This window comes from Mobula hypostoma, chromosome 12 (assembly GCF_963921235.1).
Source record: "Mobula hypostoma chromosome 12, sMobHyp1.1, whole genome shotgun sequence".
NCBI lineage: Eukaryota > Metazoa > Chordata > Chondrichthyes > Myliobatiformes > Myliobatidae > Mobula > Mobula hypostoma.
This window is the reverse complement of record NC_086108.1, coordinates 50,964,579-50,987,871: the sequence shown is the minus strand read 5'-3', so window position 1 is coordinate 50,987,871 and position 23,293 is coordinate 50,964,579. Positions and strand designations below refer to the sequence as shown.

The 23,293-nt window shown below is 41.0% G+C and overlaps 1 protein-coding gene across 4 annotated transcripts in view; it reads left to right on the top strand.

Annotated features, from left to right (window-relative positions):
- Positions 1 to 23,293, top strand: part of odr4 (odr-4 GPCR localization factor homolog) — a 95,846-nt gene that overhangs the window by 44,237 nt on the left and 28,316 nt on the right. For all 4 annotated transcript variants that reach the window (XM_063064068.1, XM_063064070.1, XM_063064066.1 and 1 more), the window contains 6 exons: positions 738 to 774; positions 3,695 to 3,829; positions 8,501 to 8,596; positions 8,959 to 9,000; positions 13,184 to 13,312; positions 15,283 to 15,364. In XM_063064068.1, coding sequence (XP_062920138.1) covers positions 738 to 774; positions 3,695 to 3,829; positions 8,501 to 8,596; positions 8,959 to 9,000; positions 13,184 to 13,312; positions 15,283 to 15,364 — 521 coding nt within the window. The remainder of the gene's footprint in view (positions 1 to 737; positions 775 to 3,694; positions 3,830 to 8,500; positions 8,597 to 8,958; positions 9,001 to 13,183; positions 13,313 to 15,282; positions 15,365 to 23,293) is intronic.

The following is a 23,293-nucleotide window of genomic DNA, read 5'->3' as shown; positions in this document are numbered from 1 at the left end:
GTCACCTACTCAAGCTTTGTCCTTATTAATTTAGTTAGAGGTAGAGATTTTTTATTTTTGTTGACAAATGTAATGGTTACTTGAAAACAAACCAGAACTGCTGAGAGACTGAGTCAGAGATATGACACTGTATGACATATTTCTTTCGACCTAGAACTCAGTTATTTGGAAGCACGTCATACAATGTCAAATCCCTCACGCAGTCTTTCAGCAGTTTTGGTTTACTTTTCAAGTAACTGCTACAAAACCAGAAATTGGAGTTTTAAATCTGACAAATATATTTATATAATTTGAGAGAAAATGTCAAGCTGACATTTTCTTAACTTGTGGAACACAAATGCTGGAGGAATTCAGCAGGTCAGGCAGCATCTGTGAGGGGAATAAATAGTCACGTTTCAGGCCAAAACCCTTCATTAGGATGGGAAAGGAAGTGGGGAGGGAAGAAGCCAAAATAATAAGATGGTGGGAGAGGAAGGAATACAGTCTGGAAAGTGGTAGGTAAAGCCAGGTGAAGAAAAGGGAGGTGAGTGGGGGAGGATAGATGAAGTGAGAAGCTGGGAAGTGATAGGTGGAAAAGATAAAAGGCCTGAAAAGGAAGAATCTTGATAGGAGAGAAGAGTGGATCATAGGAGAAAGGGAAGGAGGAGGAGGGGCACTAGTGGAAGGTGATGTGCAGGTGAGGAGAAGAGCATCTGCAGAATCTCTTGTTTATATTTTCCTAAACTCTTTACGTACAGAATGAAGCTACGAACTTACGATATAAGCAATCCACAGGTAAGAGTAGTTCAATTCTCGATTCATATTGTGTAGGTGACTCTTGTGTTCCTGGAAGATGGGTCAGCATGACAATTTTCCACAAACCAAAGCTATGTCAACTGCATATGCATTAAGAAACCGATCGACAGATGACGCAATAGCGTTAGCTCTACACACCATCCTTACACACCTGGAGAAGAGGGATGCTTATGTGAGAATGCTGTTCTTGGACTACAGTTCAGCATTCAACACCATAATTACGTCCAGGCTCGACAAAAAGCTCCAAGACCTCGGCCTTCACCCTGCCTTGTGTAGCTGGATCCTGGACTTCCTGGCAGGTGGTAAGAGTGGGCTCCCTCACCTCTGCCCTCTGACCCTCAACACAGGTACCCCTCAGGGCTGTGTACTAAGCCCACTGCTTTACTTTCTGTATAACCATGACTGTGTCGCCACCCAGAGCTCCAATCTGCTAATTAAATTTACTGACAACACTACACTGGCCTAATCTCAAATAATAATGAGGCAGCCTACAGAGAAGAAGCCATTACCCTGACACAGTGGTGTCAAGAAAGCAACCTCTCCCTCAATGTCGCAAAAACAGACAGGTTAGGAAAGCGTTTAAATGGAGTAAGGGGAAATAGAAAGCTGTCATGCAGGAACTTGGAAGCATAAATTGGGAAGAGATGTTCTCAGGGAAATGTACGGAAGAAATGTAAGGAAAACCCCAAAGTGTTCTATAAGTATGTGAAGAGCAAGAGGATAAGACATGAGAGAATAGGACCTATCATGTGTGACAGTGGAAAAGTGTGTATGGAACCAGAGGAGGTAGCAGCGATACTTAATAAATACCTTCCTTCAGTATTCACTACGGGAAAAGATTGCGGCAATTGTAGGGATGACTTACAGTGGATTGAAAAGCTTGACCATATAGACATTAAGAAAGAAGATGTGCTGGAGCTTTTGGAAAGCATCAAGTTGGATAAGTCTCCAGAACAGGACGAGATGTACCCCAGGTTACTGTGGGAGGCGAGGGAGGAGATTGCTGAGCCTCTGGCAATGCTCTTTGCATCATCAATGGAGATTGGAGAGGTTCTGGAGGATTGGAGGTTGCAGATTTTGTTCCCTTATTCAGGAAAGGGAGTAGAGATAGCCCAGGAAATTATAGACTAGTGAGCCTTACTTCAGTGGTTGGTAAGCTGATGGAAAAGATTTTGAGAGGCAGAATTTATGAACATTTGGAGAGGCCATAATATGATTAGGAATAGTCAGCATGGCTTTGTCAAAGGTAGGCCGTGCCTTACGAGTCTGATTGAATTTTTTGAGGATGTGAATAAATGCTTTGAAGGTAGAGCAGTAGCTGTAGTGTATATGGATTTCAGCAAGGCATTAGATAAGGTGCCCCATGCAGTGCTTATTGAGAAAGTAAGGAGGCATGGGATCCAAGGGGACATTACTTTGTGGATCCAGAATTGGCTTGCTTACAGAAGGCAGAGAGTGGTTGTAGATGGGTCATATTCTGCATGGAGGTTGGTGACCAGTGGTGTGCCTCAGGGATCTGTTCTGGGACCCCTTCTCGTTACGATTTTATAAATGATCTGGATGAGGAAGTAGAGAGATGGCTTAGTAAATTTGCTGATGACACAAAGGTTGGGCGTGTTTTGCATAGTGTGGAGGGCTGTCAGAGGTTACAGTGGGACATTGATAGGATGCAAAACTGGGCTGAGAAGTGGCAGATGCAGTCCAACCCAGGTGATTATGAGGTGGTTCATTTTGGTAGGTCAAATATGATGGCAGAATATAGTATTAATGGTAAGACTCTCGGCAATATGGAGGATCAGAGAATTCTTGGGGTCTGAGTCCATAGGGCACTCAAAGCTGCTGTGCAGGTTGACTGTGTGGTTAAGAAAGCATATGGTGCATTGGCCTTCATCAACTGTGGGACTGAGTTTAAGAGCTGAGTGGTAATGTTGCAGCTATATAAGACCCTGGTCTGACCCCACTTGGAGTACTGTGCTCAGTTCTGGTCACCTCACTACAAGAAGGATGTGGAAGCTATAGAAAGGGTGCAGAGGAGATTTACAAGGATGTTGCCTAAGTTGAGTCAACTTGGCCTTTTCTCCTGGGAGCAGTGGAGGATGAGAGGTGACCTGATAGAGGTGTATAAGATGATGAGTGGCATTGATCGTGTGGAGGCTTTTTCCCAGGGCTGAAATGGCTAACACGAGAGGGCACAGTTTTAAGGTGCTTGGAAGTAGGTACAGAGGAGATGTCAGGGGTAAGTTTTTTACGCAGAGAGTGGTGAGTGCGTGGAATGGGCTGCTGGCAATGGTGGTGGAAGCAGATACTACAGGGTCTTTTAAGAGACTCCTGGTCATGGAGCTTAGAAAAATAGAGGGCTGTGAGTAACCCTAGGTAATTTCTAAAGTAAATACATGTTCGGCACAGCATTGTGGGCCAAAGCGTCTGTATTGTGCTGTAGATTTTCTGTGTTTCTATATGAGAACTTTTATAAAACATTGAGCCGTGGTTGAAGTAACTTTTTCATTTTTGAGCACCATACTTTAGGAGATGGTGTATATTACATTTGTCAAAACCTCATTATTGGTCTTGCTTAATTTTCTGTGTCTTTTCAAAACAGGGTGAACTCATGGTATATGCTATTCGGTGATTGGATATGTGTGAATCCACATTTTCAGAGTTTTTTAAACTCATCTTTGTTTATGAAATATATCAGGCATAAATCCAGATAACAGAATAACAATTAATGCAAAAAATCTATAATACTTTGGTCTAAAAATTCAAGGGTAGAGTACTTCATAGAGAATGCAAGGAATATTTAAGCATGTCATACTTATTACTGCATTTGCCAAGTAGTCATATAATAATTCATATGAAAGTAACATTTATTAACAAATCTTAATTTTCTTGTATTTTAAAGACTCCTACTAAATTGCTGGATTGTAAATCTAGCAGCCTCACATCAGCCTGGCAAATTGTGGAATCTACCATCAACATCGATATTCATATTCCAATATCCGGAACAGCAGAGAATCAGTTTGACAAGGGTCCTTCGGTATACTACTTATTTAAAGTTGCTTTTTATTTTTGTATTGATTAGGACTTCCTGACTCAAAATTTCTACTTTTGTAATGAACTTCCCTGTTGTTTCAAAAATTGTAACTGCGTTTCATTGAATACTAAAAGGAAAACTGAGGAAGTTCTGGGAGAAAAGCAGTGGCATTGAGCAAAATAGTCGCCCAATTTCTCTGTAATATTTTCCCAATATAAAGAAGCAAAAAATGCAATGTTTGAGAGAAGACTTCCAAAATTTAAGAGAGAATGTAGTACTGATGCAAGCCCTTTGCAGCTGTTTAAATTATAATGAATGAAACAGTAATGCTTGAGTAAAACACATTGTTGAAGGATCAGTGGTATATTAGACAAGAAAGTGAAAAGCTCCTCAGATGCTGCAACTTGTGGTAGAAATAGTAAATGTAAGTTGTTCAGGTATAAGCAATGCAAAGGAATCCTATTTTGAGGAGAGTAGCAAGCAGGTGGGAATTGAATGGATGAATGTAGAATAGAGTCGTTAAAGTTAAGAAATATTTTTGATGTTAACAGAGGAATAGGATGGAAGTGAATATTGAGTACAAGGGCAGGGAGAAGAACATGTTTAGATGAACAATAGTCAGAAGAGAGAAATTGAGTCCAAGTTTTGCTATTTAACTATTAAGATCAACAGGTCAAGATCTTTGAACCAACCACTCAGTGACATGAATCTCATTAGCTTTACAATTGAAATCCATGGCCTGGAATTTTTTGATAGCTTTAAGTGGCCCTGGCTGTTAGGTCTTGTACTTACCCATGGTGCATTTTTAATTGAACTACCAAACCAAACATGGCTTCATTATGGCTGAAATGACTTTGCTCGGCTCGTGGCTTTCTGGTCACATGGTTAGGCCTGAGCCAGCTAAGCCCTTGAATTTATGTCCATAAGCTCCATGATCAAAGCCTCTAAACAATTTGGATATCTGCAAAAGCCTCTTAAGATTCCTAAATATCTCAAAACAATTCAAAATTAATTAGATTTAGAGAGAAAGAGCAAGAGGATGAGATGTGAGAGAATAGGACCAATCAAGTGTGACAGTGGGAAAGTGTGCATAGAACTGGAGGAGACAGCAGAGGTACTTAATGAATACATTGCTTCAGTATTCACTATGGAAAAGGATCTTGGCGATTGTAGGGATGACTTACAGCGGACTGAAAAGCTTGAGCATATGGATATTAAGAAAGAGGATGTGCTGGAGCTTTTGGAAAGCATCAAGTTGGATATGTCACCGGGACCAGATGAGATGTACCCCAAGCTGCTGTGGGAGGCGAGGGAGGAGATTGCTGAGCATCTGGCGATGATCTTTGCATCATCAATAGGGACGGTAGAGGTTCCGGAGGATTGGAGGGTTGTGGATGTTGTTCCCTTATTCAAGAAAGAGCATAGAGATAGCCCAGGAAATTATAGACCAGTGAGTCTTACTTCAGTGGTTGGTAAGCTGATTGAGAAGATCCTGAGAGGCAGGATTTATGAACATTTGGAGAGGCAGAATATGATTAGGAATAGTCAGCATGGCTTTGTCTAAGGTAGGTCGTGCCTTACAAGCCTGATTGAATTTTTTGAGGATGTGACTAAACATATTGATGAAGGAAAAGCAGTAGATGTAGTGTATATGGATTTCAGCAAGGCATTTGATAAGGTGCCCCATGCAAGGCCTATTGAGAAAGTAAAGAGGCATGGGATCCAAGGGGATCTTGCTTTGTGGATCCAGAACTAGCTTGCCCACAGAAGGCAATGCGTGGTTGTAGATTGGTCATATTCTGCATGGAGGTCAGTGACCAGTGGTGTGCCTCAGGGATCTGTTCTGGGACCTCTACTCTTCGTGATTTTTGTTAATAACTTGCATGAGGAAGTGGGGGGATGGATTAGTAAATTTGCTGATGACACAAAGGTTGGGGGTGTTGTGGATAGTTTGGAGGGCTGTCAGAGGTTACAACGGGACATTGATAGGATGCAAAACTGGGCTGAGAAGGGGCAGATGGAGTTCAACCCAGATAAGTGTGAAGTGATTCATTTTGGCAGGTCAACTATGATGGCAGGATATAGTATTAATGGTAAGACTCTTGGCAATGTGGGAGATCAGAGGGATCTTGGGGTCTAAGTCCATAGGACACTCAAAGCTGCTGCGCAGGTTGACTGTGTGGTTAAGAAGGCATACGGTGCATTGGCCATTAATTGTGGGATTGAGTATAAGAGCTGAGAGGTAATGTTGCAGCTATATAGGACCCTGGTCAGATCCCACTTGGAGTACTATGCTCAGTTCTGGTCGCCTCATTACAGGAAGGATATGGAAACTATAGAAAGGGTGCAGAGGAGATTTACAAGGATGTTGCCTGGATTGGGGAGCATGCCTTATGAGAATAGGTTGAGTGAACTCAGCCTTTTCTCCTTGGAGCAACGGAGGATGAGGGGTGACTTGATAGAGGTGAATAAGATGATGAGAGGCATTGATCGTGTGGATAGTTAGAGGCATTTTCCGAGGGCTGAAATGGTTAGCACAAAAGGCACAGTTTTAAGGTGCTTAGAAGTAGGTACAGAGGGGATGTCAGGGGTAAGGTTTTTACGCAAAGAATGGTGAGTGTGTGGAATGGGCTGCCAGCAATGGTGATGGAGGCGGATACAATAGGGTCTTTTAAAAGGCTCCTGGATAGGTACGTGGAGCTTAGAAAAATAGAGGGCTATGAGTAACCCTAGGTAATTTCTAAGGTAAGGACATGTTCGGCTCAGCTTTGTGGGCCGAAGGGCCTGTATTGTGCTATAGGTTTTTTCTGTTTTCTTTTTCTCTAGAAAAAACATATAATTTTACAAGGCGAAATAATTACATAGATGCTTAAATGCTGGGCGTTTGGAGATTTGCATTCTGCTATAAGACTCAATCAGGAGTCAGTATTAGAGCGCAGCTGGGAAATTGCTGATGAACATTTCTCAAAAAGTTTATGAAATTTGCATTTGCAAAACCTGCAGCATTTCTTTGGAAAATTTGGGTTCTGTGGTTCAGCAGCCACAGAAGTGAATGGATAATTTAAAGTATTTTAACATAAAATAAAATAAGTTGTGTTTGTAGAGTTGCGGTGCCAGATACTGGTCAAGCCTTGAGATGACAGATACGAGGATCTTGGCAGTATCAATGTTGAGAGAGAATTATTCCAGAGAAATAAGTAACTGAGAAATGAAATGCTCAGTTTGGAGAAGAAAAGTACAAATTCAGGCTGTGAGACTTCTGAACACCCTGCTACCACTCTGTACATATTAGTTATGACAGTGCCAGTGGCAGTAATACTGTTGTATATTTAGCAGTATGGGATATGCACTTTATATCGAGTTGTACATCTACATAATACTTTTTTCAGCTGTGAATATAATTGTGTTAATACTATTTTATGTGCTGTATGTGATGCAGTATATATACTGTGCCTTGCACCTTGGTCCCTGAAAAATGTTGTTTCATTTAACTTTATACATGTGTACTGTTGAATGACAATAAACAAGCTTGAAATACATAGTATTATTTCCATAAATTGTGCAAAGGTTTCCTATCAAAGAAGAATAAGATTTTACCATTGTGTTTGTTCTAAATTTATGTTACATCATTCATTGAGGCATAATGTCAGGAAAGTATTGTAATTCCTTAAAAATGGAAAAATTAAACAGCAAATGAGAGATTTTTGACCTGGAGTCAAAGAATCATTAGTGTGATGTAACTATTACTTTCTTCCCCTTGACAAAATTGTATTGATCAGAGTGCATATTTTGTAAGGGAGTAAACAAAGAAAGCTAATGTAAGTAACTTCCTGACTTCGCATTGTCGTCAATCAAAGAGGTGTGAAATGGGCTGTAAGTTCACAAGATTCTGCAGGTGCTGGATCTCCAGAGTAACATACAAAATGCTGAAGGAACTCAGTAGGTCAGGCAGCATATATGGAGAGGAATCAACAGTTGACAATTTGGGCGAAGAGATATCAGGACTGGAAATGAAAGGGGATTGGTGAAGGGTCAACTGTTTATTCATCTCCATAGATGCTGCCTAACCTGCTGAGTTCCTGCAGCATTTTGTGTGTGTTACCAAAGGCTCTTGGTTACCAAGTTTCCTTTACTTGAAATGCTGCTGACTTGGGAATACCTTCAGATTTGTGAAGGGGAAGATCCCTAATCAAAGGTAAAACATTTCTAAGGAAGAAGTAGCAAAATTGGTAACTTTGACTTGTGTTATCAGATTTTTCTGTTTCCTATTATTCTATATGCTCATTTGTAATTTTTTCCAGTAACACCAATCAGAAAAATAATTTAGATGCTTGCAAAACAAAATTAGTATTTCTTTATATCCAAGTCTCCAAATTTGAAGATTAAATTTGTCTCTGGAACATCTATTTTCACAGTTATTATTTTCTGATAGAGATTGTTGAAAGTACATTTTATTTTCAAAAATGGCCCAGCCATATAATTTGAAGACATGTATAATAGTATGTTAGAGAAAAATGATGAAGAAAGCTATTTATTTCATTGTCCAACAAAGTAAGCAGTTGTACATAAATCAATTGGTAGTTTTGAACTGTTATGGATGTCAACTTATTTCTTAATATTTTTGCAGTTATTCTATTTATTTGGTATTTTATCTTCCATCATATCCTTCCTTAGAAAGGTCTCAAGGCTTGGGCAAAAAACATGATGCAGTGCAACTACCTGGTTAATGGACTTTATAAAGACCCAGAAAGCGTAATCAGTGAAGGATTGGTAAGAAAGTTCAATAATAATTTTTGATTTTGTTATTTCTGGCTGCATGCATAATTAAGTAGACCACAGTACTGCCATCTTTTTCTGTAAAATGTCAGCATTGTATGCTTCTTCTGAAATTGGATTCCATTAATGACAATGTTTTTCTTTAGATTATAATTCATAATACTAATAATGGCAGATCTACTTAAGCATTTTAAAAGCATATGAAATAGTTATTATGATACATACAATAGCAAACAAACAATGCTTATGATACAGTAGCCAGCGTCTTGTTAGTGCAGATATTGGTCCAAGTTGCACATCATCCACATTTCTCATTTTTAAATATACACTGATCTATATTTGTATTATTTTCACAGAAAAAGAAAACACCTGTGGAAGTTCAGTTCCTGTCAGCTCCTGTTAGTACCTTGAGTACAAATTTTTTAAAGTTCCATTCTTTAAAAATGTTTTAACTATTTGAACATTGATATTGATGTGTTTCTAAATTGAGATGTTTAAATCAAAATTGGGTTGATGTGATGACACTTTCATATATTACTTTTACTCTGATTTTTATACTTTTAAAAAATACGGAACATAGATTTAGTGCTTTATTACTTCTTTGGTAACTGCATGTCATGTATGTACAAAATAATACTGGAATATTGGAATCCCAGAAAATCAGTATCTTTAGAGTGGAAAAAGACATGGATATCTTGGCTTACTCAAGCAATGGATTGTTAACAAAATTGAAATATCTCTTACAACACACATCAAAGTTGCTGGTGAACGCAGCAGGCCAAGCAGCATCTATAGGAAGAGGCGCAGTCGACGTTTCAGGCCGAGACCCTTCGTCAGGACTATCTCTTATTGATTTACTCCCCTTTTGTTTTTAAATCTGCTGTCATGTTTACTGGGGCCCAAACTAACCAGGTGGGAGTTTTATTATAATATATAGGTCAGAACTCTGTGATTTAATCAGAAGAGTTGAGTGTACGGTGCCATGGTAGCATAGCGGTTGGCACAATGCTATTATAGCTCAGGGCAGTTCAAAGTTCAGTTTTTAATTTATTAATTCAGGGGATGTGAGCATTGCCAGCTAACTAGGCATTTATTGCCCATCCCTAGTTGCCCTTGAGAAGATGGAAATGAGCTGCCTTCTTGAGCTGCTGTCATCCCTAAGGTGTAGGTACACCAACAGTGCGGTTAAGAAGGCAATTCCATGATTTTGACCCAGAAACAATGAAGGAACGGCGATATGTTTCCAAATCAAGGTGGTGAGTGACTTGGAGAGAAACTTCCAAGATGTGGTGTTCCCAGGTATCTGCTGTTCTTGTCCTAGATGGTAGTGGTCATGGGTCTGGAAGGTGCGGCTTTAGGAACTTTGGTGTGTTGTTGCAGTGCATCTTGTAGATAGTACACACTGCTGCAACTGTTCGTCAGTGGTGGAGGGTTTGGATGCTCGTGGAAGGGATACCAATCGAGTGGGCTGCCTTGTACTGGATGGTGTCAAGCTTCTTGAGTGTTGATGGAGCTGCACTCATCTAGTCGAGTGCCGACTATTCCATTACACTCCTGACCTGAGCCTTGTAGATGGTGGACAGGCTTTGGGGAGTCAGAAGGTGAGTTACACACTGCAGGATTCCTAGCCTTTTACCTGCCCTGGTAGCAGTGGTGTTTATATGGCTAGACCATTTCAGTTTCCTCTCAATGGTAACTCCTCGAATGTTGATAGGACTGGAATTCAGTGATGCTGATGCCACTGAGTGTCACGGGACAATGGTTAAAGCCTCTCTTGTTGGAGATGGTCATTGGCTGCCACTTGCGTACCTCGAACGTTACTTGCCACTTGTCAGCCCAAGTCTGGATGTTGTCCAGGTCCTACTGCATTGGGGTATGAACTTCTTCACTATCTGAGGAGTCACAAATGGTGCAGAATGTTGTGCGGTCATCTGCAAACATCCCCACATCTGACCTTATGATGGAAGGAAGATCATTGATGAAGCAACTGAAGTTGGTTGGTCCGAGGACACTTCCCTGAAAAACTCCTGCAGTGAGATCCTGAGGATTAGATGATTGACCTCCAACCTCTATAATCATCTTCCGTTGTGTCAGGTGTGGTTCCAACCAGCCGAGGGTTTTCCCCCTAATTCCCACTGACTCCATTTTAGCTAGGGCACCTTGATGCCATACTCAAAGACTGCCTTGATGTCGAGGGCTATCATTCTCACCTCACCTCTGGTATCTAGCTCTTTGGTCCAAGGAGATGATGAGGTTCAGGAGCTGAGTGGCCTGACGGAACCCAGACTGGGTATCTGTAAGCAGGTTATTGCCAAGTAGCTGCTGCAAGATAGGACTGTTGATGACCCCCTTCCATTACTTTGCTGATGATTGAGAGTAGGCCGATAGTGTAGTAATTGGCTGGGTTGGAATTGTCCTGTTTCTTGTGTACAGGACATACCTGGGCAATTTTCCACATTGCCGGGCAGATGCCGGTGTTGCAGCTGTACTGGAACAGCTTGGCAAGTGGCGCAGCAAGTTCTGGAGCACAAGTCTTTAGGACTATTGCCAAGACTTTGCCTGCACCCATAGCCTTCACAGTATGCAGTGCTTTCAATGGTTTCTTGATATCACGGGGAGTGAATCTGATTGGCTGCATATTGACATCTGGGATGCTGGGGACTTTTGGAGGAGGCCGAGCTGGATCATCTACTCGGCACTTCTGACTGAAGATTGTTGTAAATGCCTCAGCCTTTGCACAGGTGTGCTGGGTTCCTCTATCATTGAGGATGAGTATATTTGTGGAACCTCATCCTCCAGTGAGTTGTTTTATTGTCCACCACCATTCACGGTTGGATGTTGCAGGAGTACAGAGCTTAGATCTGATCCATTATTGAAGTATGCCTGGTGTTGTTCTCGGCATGCCCTCGTGCACTCTCCATTGAACCCTGGCCTGGTGGTAATGTTAGAGTGGGAGATGTGCCAGGCCAGCAGGTTACAGATTGTAGTTGAGTACAATTCTGCTGCTACTGATGGCCAAAAGCACTTCATAGATGCCTAGTCTTAGGCTGTTTAGATTTGTTCGGTCTGTCCCATTTAGCACGGTGGTAGTGCCACACAATGCGGTGGAGGGTGGCAAGGGCACAGGATAGGGGACTTCAATGACCATCACCAAGAAAGGCTCGGTAGTACCATTTCAATGTGGAGACAGGATTTAGTCTCCACAAATACTGTGTGGTGGTCACTGTCAACAGATACTTCCGCGGCAGGCAAGTTAGTGAGAATGAGGTCAAGTGTGTTTTTCCCTCTTGTTGGTTCCCTCACCACCTGTTGTAGTCCCAGTCTTGTAGGTATGTCCAGTAGGACCAGTCCAGCTCGGTCTGTGGTGGTACTACTGAGCCTCTCTTGGTGATGGTCATTGAAGTCCTCCATCCAGAGTACATTCTGTGCCCTTGCCACCCTCAATGCTTCCTCTGATTCATCAGCTGAGGGAGGACAGTACGTTGTAAACGCAGGAGGTTTCCTTGCCCATGTTTAACCTGAAGCCATGAGACTTCATGGGGTCCAGAGTCAATGTTAAGAGTTGCCAGAACAACTCTCTCTCTACTGTATACCACTGTGCCACCACCTCTGCTAGGTTTGTCTTGCCGGTGAGACAGTACATACCCAGGAATGGCGATGCTGGAGTCTAGAATGTTAACTGTAAGGTATGATTCTCTCAGTACAACTATGCCAGACTGTTGCTTGACTAGTCTTGGCAACTTTGGCATAAGTCCCCAGATATAAGTAAGGAGGACTTTGCAGGGTCAACATGGCTGATTTTGCTGTTGTCGTTTCCAGCGCCTAGGTCGATACCAGATTGTCCATCTGGGTTCATTCCTTATTATACAACTGGATGGCTTGCTAGGCCATTTCAGAGGGCATTTTAGAGTCAACCACGTTGCTGTGGGTCTGGTGTGACATATAGGCCAGACCAGGTAAGGATGGCAAGGTTCCTCCCCTAAAGGACATTGGGGTTGCTCGGGCAGAGTGGCTTGAAGGGCCTACTCCATGCTCTATTGCCAAATACATACATACATACATAAATAAAAATATTCTGTGTACATTTGAATAATGGGCATTGTTTTGAATAGTGGGGAGGAAGAATTCTTCCCCCCCACCCCAAAAAAAAGACTATGAAACAGTTTTTATGGGATAGCAATGAACAGGAATGGTTCTCTTGAGTTCCAAATTTCAAATTCTTGGCTCACTCTTAAAACATCTTAGATTTTCTGCTTTCCCTTCTACCTACCTCCCAGTTTACCGTGACCTGCACAATATTATAGCAGCCTGAATGCAGCCAGGAGAAAGTCTTTGTGGTATTAAGCCCATCTCTCACAATGAAAAGTAATAGCAACAGTGGACAGCCTAGCACAATCGAACTGAAGAACAATCCAAGTGTTATTCTCATCTTCTTTTGCACGATCTTTGATGAATGATACTGTCCATATTTTCTCTTTCTAGTCATGTTGATTGATCTGGTTATTTATTGCTTTTGAATATGTTTACCTATGTCATTGTGTATAAATTATATTTTAAATCCTTAAATCTTATACTTTTAAGGTTCCTACCTCTCCAGAAGATACTTCAGCTATTATAGAAAGCTGTGGTAGCTCTCTTTCTGTGAAGGGTACTGTGCACTGTAGAGCTTATCTTCATGGCAATAAAACAAAAGTGAAAGATGCCATCCAGGTATGATTTTTACTTTGAGCAAAGTGATTAAAAGATTTTCATTCTCAACTGAAATACTTCCAACAAAGATACAAAATAAACAGGAAAGTATTTTTTTCCTTTGAGTGGCAGACAGTGAAGAACTTCAAATTCTGAGCTCCATATGTATTTTCTTTCTATCTCTAGAACAGAGGTTCCCAACTCGGGGGTCCACAGACCTCTTGCTTAATGGTATTGGTCCATGGCATTAAAAAGGTTTGGAACCCCTACTCTAGAATAATTACAGTTTTGAGGTTTGTAAAAATCTAATTGTAATTTATTGCACGGAGAAAGCCGAGGATAATTTCTCAATAGATATAAACTTAAGTCTTTTTAAATGTGTCCACTGTAACATTTCCCTGTAAAGTGCAGTGCTTAACAGGGGCAGTTTTTTAAGTGCTCTTCCGAATTAAATGAGATGTGTTTTTGAGATGTTAGTACTTTGATAAATACCTCACTGTAAATTTCTGAATATGCCTGAGTACATAGGAGCATATTCAGAGATGTCATTCCCAAAGTGTTGATTTATCAGATGAGTTGTTCTCCCTTTCCCAAATACCAGAGTGAAACTCTTCTGTCATCAAATTCAGTTTCATTTCAATTTAATGGCCTTGGATCGATTCAAAATACAACCAGTGGAATGACAATCCAGGTTAGGTGCACAGATTACTTTCCAGTAAGATTACAGACCTGAGGTACATTCCTTGTGGAATAAATATAACAGAAGGGTGTGAAATCAGCAGAATGGATTATATTGGCTCAAGTCCTGTGTAAATATTGCATCCTAAAACATCTGATATGGAATCTGCATCTAAACCTCGAAAGTGATTTACTGTCTACCATTTCAATGGTATCATTAGATGGACTTGCAAAAATATTAAAGATTATGAACTTTTTAAGACATTATTCAACATCAGCAGTGGATTTCATTTCTTCCTTTAAAATGTGGGTATCCAAAAAGTTTGTTTTTATTGACTTTGGTTCTTAGTTTTATTCTACGTCCACACTAGACCGGATAATTTTGAAAACGCCAGTTTCGCATAAAAATGATAGGCGCCCACACCAGGCGATTTTGAAAATACCTCCGTCCACATTAGAATGGGTATTTGGGCGAATCTCCTCCATGCGCAGGACACATCTACAGAAAACAAGCGAAGAGGAAATGGTATACTATTTCCGTTTCTGCGGCAGTGTCGTGCTATTTCCTTTGGTCAAAAACTAGAATACCTACAACAACAGCAAAAGAAAGTTTTCAACAATGTCTTCGAGGAATCCAAAGAAAACCTCTGCTGGAAAAAGCAGCTATTAATGTAGACAGTAAAGTAAACAATACATGCATGAAGCCGTCGGCCATTGTTGTTCTGGCGTTGGAGGTTGCGTTCAAGAAAACAATGAAATGCAGTCCTGCTGCCACCATCTGTTACGGCACGTCATGACAGCATTTTTAAAAAGCTCTGGTTACCCCATACACACTACACAGCCCAACCGGTGTTTTGAGATTTACACACTCTGGAGAGCGTTTTAGAAAAGCTCTGTTTTCAGGGTAGGAATACGGTGTTTCAGTGTGGACGGAGGGTCAAAACGAAGAGAAAAAGCTGCGGTTACGGATTTATACGGTCTAGTGTGGACATAGCCTAATTTTCAGTTACTGCATCAAAATATTCACACTTAATTATCAAAATATTTTCAACCAACTTCAACTGCAAAACCTGGTATTTAACTTCTGCATTACTTTATTTTTAAAGCACATTTCTAGTTAACTTAATATACTTTGTCTCCAATCCTTAACTATTGATTACTTTGGAGGTGGAAGACTGAGTTAAGTGTTCATTTGTAATACAAAGTTTGTCATTTAATTAGGTTTAAGCGCAGGATAATATGTAATTAATGTAAAATTGTATACTTTTAGTACCATCCGAACTAATAACTAATTAAAGCAATCTTTTCTTCAGTCACTGAAAAGAGATGTACTGAACACTGTGTTTGTTCGCTGTGAAATGGTATTTGAGGATCAAATTTTAAACAGAAATACCGGTAAGTGACTGCTTAGCCATTGCACACATCTGTGCTGTGGTAATGAAAGTATTTTACCAATAAAATACAGTACGTATAAAACATAACAAACAATGACTTTGCCTTACAATTATACTTCTCTATTCATTGTGAATGATTCATAGAACTCAAAGATTAATTATATAGCTTCTATATAACTCATTACTTATTTAGATTCACATCTTTTTTGTGTTGAGATATTTCCCATTCTAGATGAACTATCTGGGATTCATTCTTGGTGAGTTCTTCTATGAGTCCCTGACTCAGGGGTCTGCTTCATTGATTGATTTCCTGAGTCACTTTTGCTATTCATCTCATAAGGAAACCTTTTTAAACTTTTCTTTGCATAGTCATTGCTTAGTTCTTTATTCCAATTTTTGCTGCTATAATTTCATGTTTCTTTAATTTCAGATTTCTGCTGGTGGTATCCAGTAATTACTTCAACCATTTGGTTCCTTAATTATCAGGATGTTCGTGCTTTTTATAACTAACCAAATTGCCCTTTTCACAGTTACTTCAACCAGTTATTTCATCTATCATTTGTATAATTCACAGTAGGATTTTACAGTGAGTTGGTCCACAGGGCTATAAAGCTGTCCTAGTTATACTGACCAGGTGTCGATGCTGTGACATTTCATCGTGCTTCTTTGTGCTGTGGTTCCCAACCTCTCTTCCTAGACATCAGTGTTTCCTAGAGCTTAATGGGATACTTGACATCAGTCTGACTACTGCAGTATTAGATTTTATCCATGTACTTTAATGGGTGTGTCAAACAAATATTCGTGTATATGTTCAGCGATCAAAAATTTACTGTTTGCATTATAACTGCTTAATTTTAATGTCAACAAGTGAGTTATAATGACACTTAAAGAGCAATATACACTACTTTTCCTGATGAATTGTAGTCCTCTTGATCTTCTAGCACTTGCTTGCTGCTGACTGCAGATTTAAACCAATTATGCATTATTTATTGAAGGTGAGGACCTCAAAGTGCTAAACATTCTTTATGGTAGTAATAAAGCTTTGTTCTCTGCTACCAAAATTTATTTCTACTGGCTTCAATCAGATCCTAAAAGTTGAGGTGCATTTTTATAGATAATAAATCATTTTGCAGTGATAATGAGTTTTTCAGTGGTGGTCTACTGATGCAAGAAGGGCCTCGCGCAGCAATGAACCATAATTGAACAATTTCCTTTATTCTTTCTGGAGCAGACAGATAAAAATGCCCATCTAAGAGATTACAGAGGAAAATCTCCTAACTCAGAGTATTGGAATGAACTTGGGCACCTGAGAATCTGGGTCAAGGGACTGTCGGATAAGCTGTTTCAAGGAAATGGAGTATGAGATGAAGAGGTGGAAGTGTGTTAGCCATCAAAGGATAGAGACTTAGTCTGTGTAGCTGAATCCTGTTGTGCACTTGTGAATTGGGTCCTGGGCTCTAGGAAAGAGTGAGTGTTGACCAAAGGATGAACCAGGGGTTGGGAAATGAGGAAAAGGTTAGTTTGGCCAGCATGGGGGTGACAGATTCTTTGGGATGGTTAACAGGATTATCCAAGAGTGTGGGAATTTAGTAATTAGAGGATTTGTTTATTGAGTAATCAGCTTTGGGGCCATAGGAGGAGCAAAGATTTAAGTCCACAAGGTGATTGGAGGGTCAGGGAAAGTGTAACATTAAACTGCATTGTTCTGGAGTGCCAAATGGCATATGGTCCGTGGACAACTTGGTCTAACTTGGCAGAATAATAGTTGGCACAGACTGGATAGGTTGAAGGACTTGATTCTGTGCTGCAGTGCTTCATGACTCCGACTTGTTAGGCAGCTTGCCAAATGAAACACAAACGAAATGTTTTGACCTCTGTCTGGCATACAAATTAGACCATAAGACATAGGAGCAGAATTAGGCCATTTGGCGCATCAAGTCTGCTCCACCATTCAAGCATGGCTGATCTTTTTTTCTCCTTCCATAGCCCCACTGACCAGCCTTCTTCCCGTAACCTTGGATGCCGTTCCCAATCAAGAACCTATCAATCTCCTCCTTAAATACACCCAATGACCTGGCCTCCACAGCTGCTTCTAGTAATAAATTCCACAGATTCTGGCAGAAGAAATTTCTCCGCATCTGTTTTAAATGGATGCCCCTCTATCCTGAGGCTGTGCCCTCTTGTCCTAGACTCCCCCACCAGGGAAAACATCCTTTCCACCTCTACTCTGTCTAGGACTTTCAACATTCAAAAGGTTTTAATGAGATCACTCCTCAACCTTCTAAATTCCAGTGATTACAGGCCCAGAGCCATCAAATGTTCCTCTTATGATAACCCTCTCATTCCTGGAATCATCCGTGTGAACCTCCTCTGAACCATCTCCAATGCCATCTTTTCTCAGATGAGGAGCCCAAAACTGTTCACTGTACTCAAGGTGAGGCCTCACCAGTGCCTTATAAAGCCTCAGCGTCACATCCCTCTTCTTACATTCTAGACCTCTTGCAATGAATTCTAACATTACATTTTCCTTCTTCACTACTGACTAAACCTGCAAGTTAACCTTTAGGGTGATCTGCCCAAAGACTCCCAAGCCCCTTTACATCTCAGATTTTTAGACTTTCTTTCCGTTTAGAAAATATTCTGCACGTTTATTTCTTCTAACACAGTGCATGACCATTCATTTTCCAACATTGTGTTTCATTTGCCAATTCCTTGCCCATTTTCCTAATCTGTCCAAGTCCTCCTGCAGTCTACCTGTTTCCTCAACACTACCTGCCCCACCCCAATCTTCGTATCATCACAAATGTGGCAACAAAGCCATCTAATCCATCATCTAAGTCACTGATATACCACATAAAAAGAAGCAATCCTAACACCAACCCCTGGTGAACACCACTAGTCACTGGCAGCCAACCAGAAAAGGATCCTTTTATTCACTGCCTCCTACCAATCAGCCAGTGCTCTAACCATGCTAGTAACTTTCCTGTAATACTATGAGCTTTTAACTTGGTAAGCAACCTCGTGTGGCACCTTGTCAAAGGCTTTCTGAAAATCTAAATATACAACATCCACTTCATTTCCCTTTATCTATCCTACTTGTAATCTCCTCAAAGGATTCCTTTTTTCTTAAGGAAACCATGTTGATTTCATCCTATTGTGTCCTGTGTCACCAAATACTCCAAAACCTCATCCTTAACAGTTGACTCCGGCATCTTCCCAACCACTGTGGTCAGGCTATCTGGTCTATAATTTCCAGTCCTCTAGAACCATACTAGAGTCCAGAGATTCCTGAAAGATCATTGCTAATATCTCCACAGTCTCTACTACTACCACTTTCAGAACCCTAGGGTGCAGTTGTTCTGGTCTGGGTGACTATGCACATTTCAGTCTTTCTGCTTTTTGAGTGCCTTCTCCCTTGTAATAGTAACTGCACCCACTTCTCTTCCTTCACACACTACAATATCTGGCACACTGTTAGTGTCTTCCACAGTGAAGACTGATTTAAAAAAAAAAAAAAATTAATTGAATTGACTTTATTTAAGGCATCCGTTAGTCTTGCGAGACCATGGATCTGCACCTAGAAAATCTTCACTCTCCAGGGCGCAGGCCTGGGCAAGGTTGTATGGAAGACCAGCAGTTGCCCATGCTGCAAGTCTCCCCTCTCCACGACACCGATGTTGTCCAAGGGAAGGGCATTAGGACCCATACAGCTTGGCACCAGTGTCGTCGCAGAGCACCGTGTGATTAAGTGCTTTGCTCAAGGACGCAACACGCTGCCTTGGCTGGGGCTCGAACTCACAACCTTCAGATCGCTAGTCAAACGCCTTAACCACTTGGCCACATGCCCGAATTTTTATTACACCCTTCATATACATGAGGAGTAAAAATCTTTACGTTATGTTGCCATCTAAATGTGCAATTTATAGTAATTTATAATAGTATGTACAACAGAATAGTCAATATAACATAGAAGTACAGTTATGTCAGCATGAGTTAAGCCGTCTGATGGCCTGGTGGAAGAAGCTGTCCCAGAGCCTGTAGGTCCTGGCTTTTATGCTGTGGTACCGTTTCCCAGATGGTAGCAGCTGGAACAGTTTGTGGTTGGGGTGACTCAGGTCCTCAATGATCCTTCTGGCCCTTTATACATACCTGTCTTTGTAAATGTCCTGAATAGTGGGAAGTTTACATCTACAGATTTGCTGGGCTGTCCGCACCACTCTCTGCAGAGTAAGGAGGTACAATTCCCATACCAGTCAGGATGCTCTCAATTGTGCCCCTTTAGAAAGTTCTTAGGATTGGACTTCTGGGTTGAGCATGGAGTGAGTGGGTGCGTGTTAGTGTGGCTCCCGATTTTTATTGAAATTCTACCTGTTTGTCTTTGCCGTATGCTCGAGATAACTGAATATTTAACATTGTGAACAACCCGGGACGTTGCTGGACACTGAAATGGCAAATAAAATGTACCTTCGAAGTACAACTGGGGAACAAGATAGTGAAGCCTCGAGCAAGAAAGCTGATGTTACAGTAATGGCTCCGTTGCACGCTGCTGGACCTGGACCTGCACTGCCCAATGAATTGGAAAGGCTTCGTTTGGTACTTCTTACTGACATGACGCAAGCGGTGCATTCTGCCCTAAAAAGAGAACTTGAAGATGCTTTGTCACCAGTGAATGCTACCATGGAACAAATTATGTCTTATTACAAGTCGTGCGACGAACGCATTTGTGAGGTTGAAGATGACCTGAATGATTGCAGTGACCGACTGATGAGCGCCGAAGCCGCCATTGCAGGATTGCAGAGCGAAAATGCATTTCTGAAGGGAAAGCTAGATGACCTGAAAAATCGGTCACAGAGATCCAATTTGAGAGTGGTCGGCATTCCTGAAAATTTGGAAGGTTTGGACCCTGTTAAATTTATGACCGAGTTTTTTGACGAAGTGCTGGGGACAAATTTCTTCCCAAGTCCTCTCGTACTTTCGTGTACTCACCGACTCGGGCCTAAACCATCCAGTGTCTCTGAAGCCAAGCAAACGAGACCAAGAACGTTCCTGGTTCTCTTTCACTTCTTTCAAGATAAGCAACGCATCATCAATAGACAGAAGCAGGAGCTGTATTTCCGTGGACATCGTATGTTTTTTCATGAAGATTTTAGTGCGGAGCTGGGGAGAAAACGAGCAGCTTTCAAAGAGGTGAAATCCCTGCTTTACGGGAAAGGGGTCAGGTTCGGCCTCTTGTATCCTGCCCAGCTCCGGGTCGTGCATGAAGGTAGAAAGCATTATTTCCATACACCAGAGGTGGCCAAAGAGTTTTACCATTCGCGCTGGGGAGAAGAAGAACGAGAAGAGCAATTACTTTTTTTAGGTTATTCATGCAGCATGGAAGGGGCCTCATGCCGAGACAAACTGTTAATTTTCGCAATCCACTTCTTTGTTCATTTTTTCCAGTTTAGTTTGTAAAACATGATCAGGTCGAACTGCTGTGCTGCGGAATCTGATTAACAAAAACTTTCAACCAGAAAAATGTAAATATTTGGGATTTGTATCTCTGGCGTTTAGTTTCCTAGTTTTTTTTTTGTTTTTAATGCTTGGCCTGTGTCATCTTTAGCCTATATATATTAAAGGTAGAATAAGTGATGGAATAAATTTTAAGGAGGGGAGCCACCCTAGATCAGATTGAAAGTTTGGTTGTATGGCGAATGCTTTGGAAGTTTTTTGTTTGGTAATGCCTGCAATCATCCTCAGTTGGGAGGTAGATCTAGGTTTCGGGGGTTAATTGAGTTTTTTTGTCGTTTGTGTAAAGGGGTGGGGGGAGCGTTTTGGGGGATTACCATGGCAGCTTATTCTTTTGTGTGTTACGGATTGGTCAGACTTTCCTTTCACTGTGCATTATTGTGTGCAACTTGTGCCCTCGCACTGTTTTGGATTGTAGGCCCTGTGTGTCTTTTGATATGGTTAACATGAGTGCTGCTGACGGAGGCCACCCTGTGAGGTTTATTTCTTGGAATGTAAAGGAGCTCAATGGTCCTGTTAAAAGAGCTAAAGTTTTCTCTCATCTGAAACAATTAAAAGCAGATATACTGTTTTTACAAGACACACATTTAAGAGTGGAAGACCATAATAGACTTCGTAAAGCATGGATTAGTCAGGTTTTTCATTCCAGATTTAATAGCAGGTCCAGGGGGGTGGCAATTCTAATCACCAAAAGAATGCAGTTTACACCATCTGATGTAATCAGTGACCCTAATGGTCACTTTATTATAGTCTCTGGATCTCTCTTTCAGATACCTGTCATTTTGATAAATGTTTATGCCCCTAACTGGGATGACGTCCACTTTGCAAATAAGGTTTTGTCATTAATACCTAACCTGAATACACACCAGCCAATCTTTTCAGGAGATTTGAACTGTGCTATTGACCCACTGCTTGATAGGTCTAGCTCTAGGGGAACATTTTCTGGTATGGCAATGGCCTTCTTGATGTTTATACAACAAAATGGTTATATGGATCCTTGGAGATTTTTGAATCCATCAGTTAGGCAATTCTCTTTCTTTTCTCATGTTCACCACTCCTATTCCAGGCTGGACTATTTCTTTATATATAGCTCATTGATACCAATGATTAGACAAATTGAGTATACTGCTATACTCTTCACTCGCCTGTGAAACTGGACCTGTTTTCCTTTAAACGTTAGAGAACGGCCTCTGTGGAGACTTAACCCCCTTTCGCTTTCCAATGAGAAATTTTGTGGTTACATATCAGCTAACATTGACGCATTCTTCGAGACTAACAAAACTGAGTCGGTATCGTACTCTTTACTTCGGGAAACTTTAAAAGCTTACTTGAGGGTTCAAATAATATCTTGTACTTCACATGCCAATAAAGAGCGTAGGAAGGAAATGCAACTGTTATTGCAATCTATTTTGGACCTGGATAGGCAATATTCTGAGGCACCCACTGTGGAATTATATAAAAGCCAAGCTGATTTGCAAGCGAAGTTTCATCTTCTATCTACAAACCTATCAGAACAACTAATTCTTAAGACACGTGGCCTCTATTATGAATAAGGTGACAAGGCGAGCCAGCTTATGGCTCATCAGTTGAAGCGTTAAGCTGCATCACGACTTATTCCCCAGATAAGAGACATGCACCAAAACTTGACAAGCAATCCAAAAGAGATTAATAACATCTTTGCAACTTTTAATTCCTCTCTGTATACCTCAGAGTTTCCCTCAGATATAACAAATATGGAACATTTTTTAGATAATTTGGAAATACCAACTCTTGAACCAGAGGAGGTGGAGAATTTAGATCGGGCTCTTGGGCAGGAAGAGATTAATAATGCCATTATGGCTATGCAGAGTGGTAAGTCCCCAGGTCCTGATGGTTATTCGATATAATTTTATAAGAAATTTAAGGATAAGCTCATATTGGTCCTTCTAGAAGTGTTTCAGGAATCTTTGGAGAACAGTTCCTTATCCCCTACTCTTTCACAGGCATCTATTTCACTTCTTCTTAAGAAGGACAAGGACCCGACTCAATGTGGACCATATCGCCCCCATCTCACTTTTGAATGTGGATGTGAACATTTTGGCTAAAGTGCTTACGTGCCATTTAGAACACCCACTTCCCAAGATAATCTCAGATGATCAAACAGGTTTTATTAAAAATCGCCATTCTTTTTTAATATCTGTCGACTGGCTGATGTGGTGTATCCACCCAGTGTTTCTCCGAGTCTGGAGGTTGTTATCTCCTTGGACGCGGAGAAGGCGTTTGATAGAGTGGAGTGGGTATACTTGTTGAGTGTTGTGGAGAAATTTGGATTTGGCGGAATATTTGTAGCCTGGGTTAAGCTATTATATCACTTGCCTTTAGCGTGTATATAGACAAATTAATTTTGATCTATTTCCCATTAACACGTGGCACTCGCCAAGGC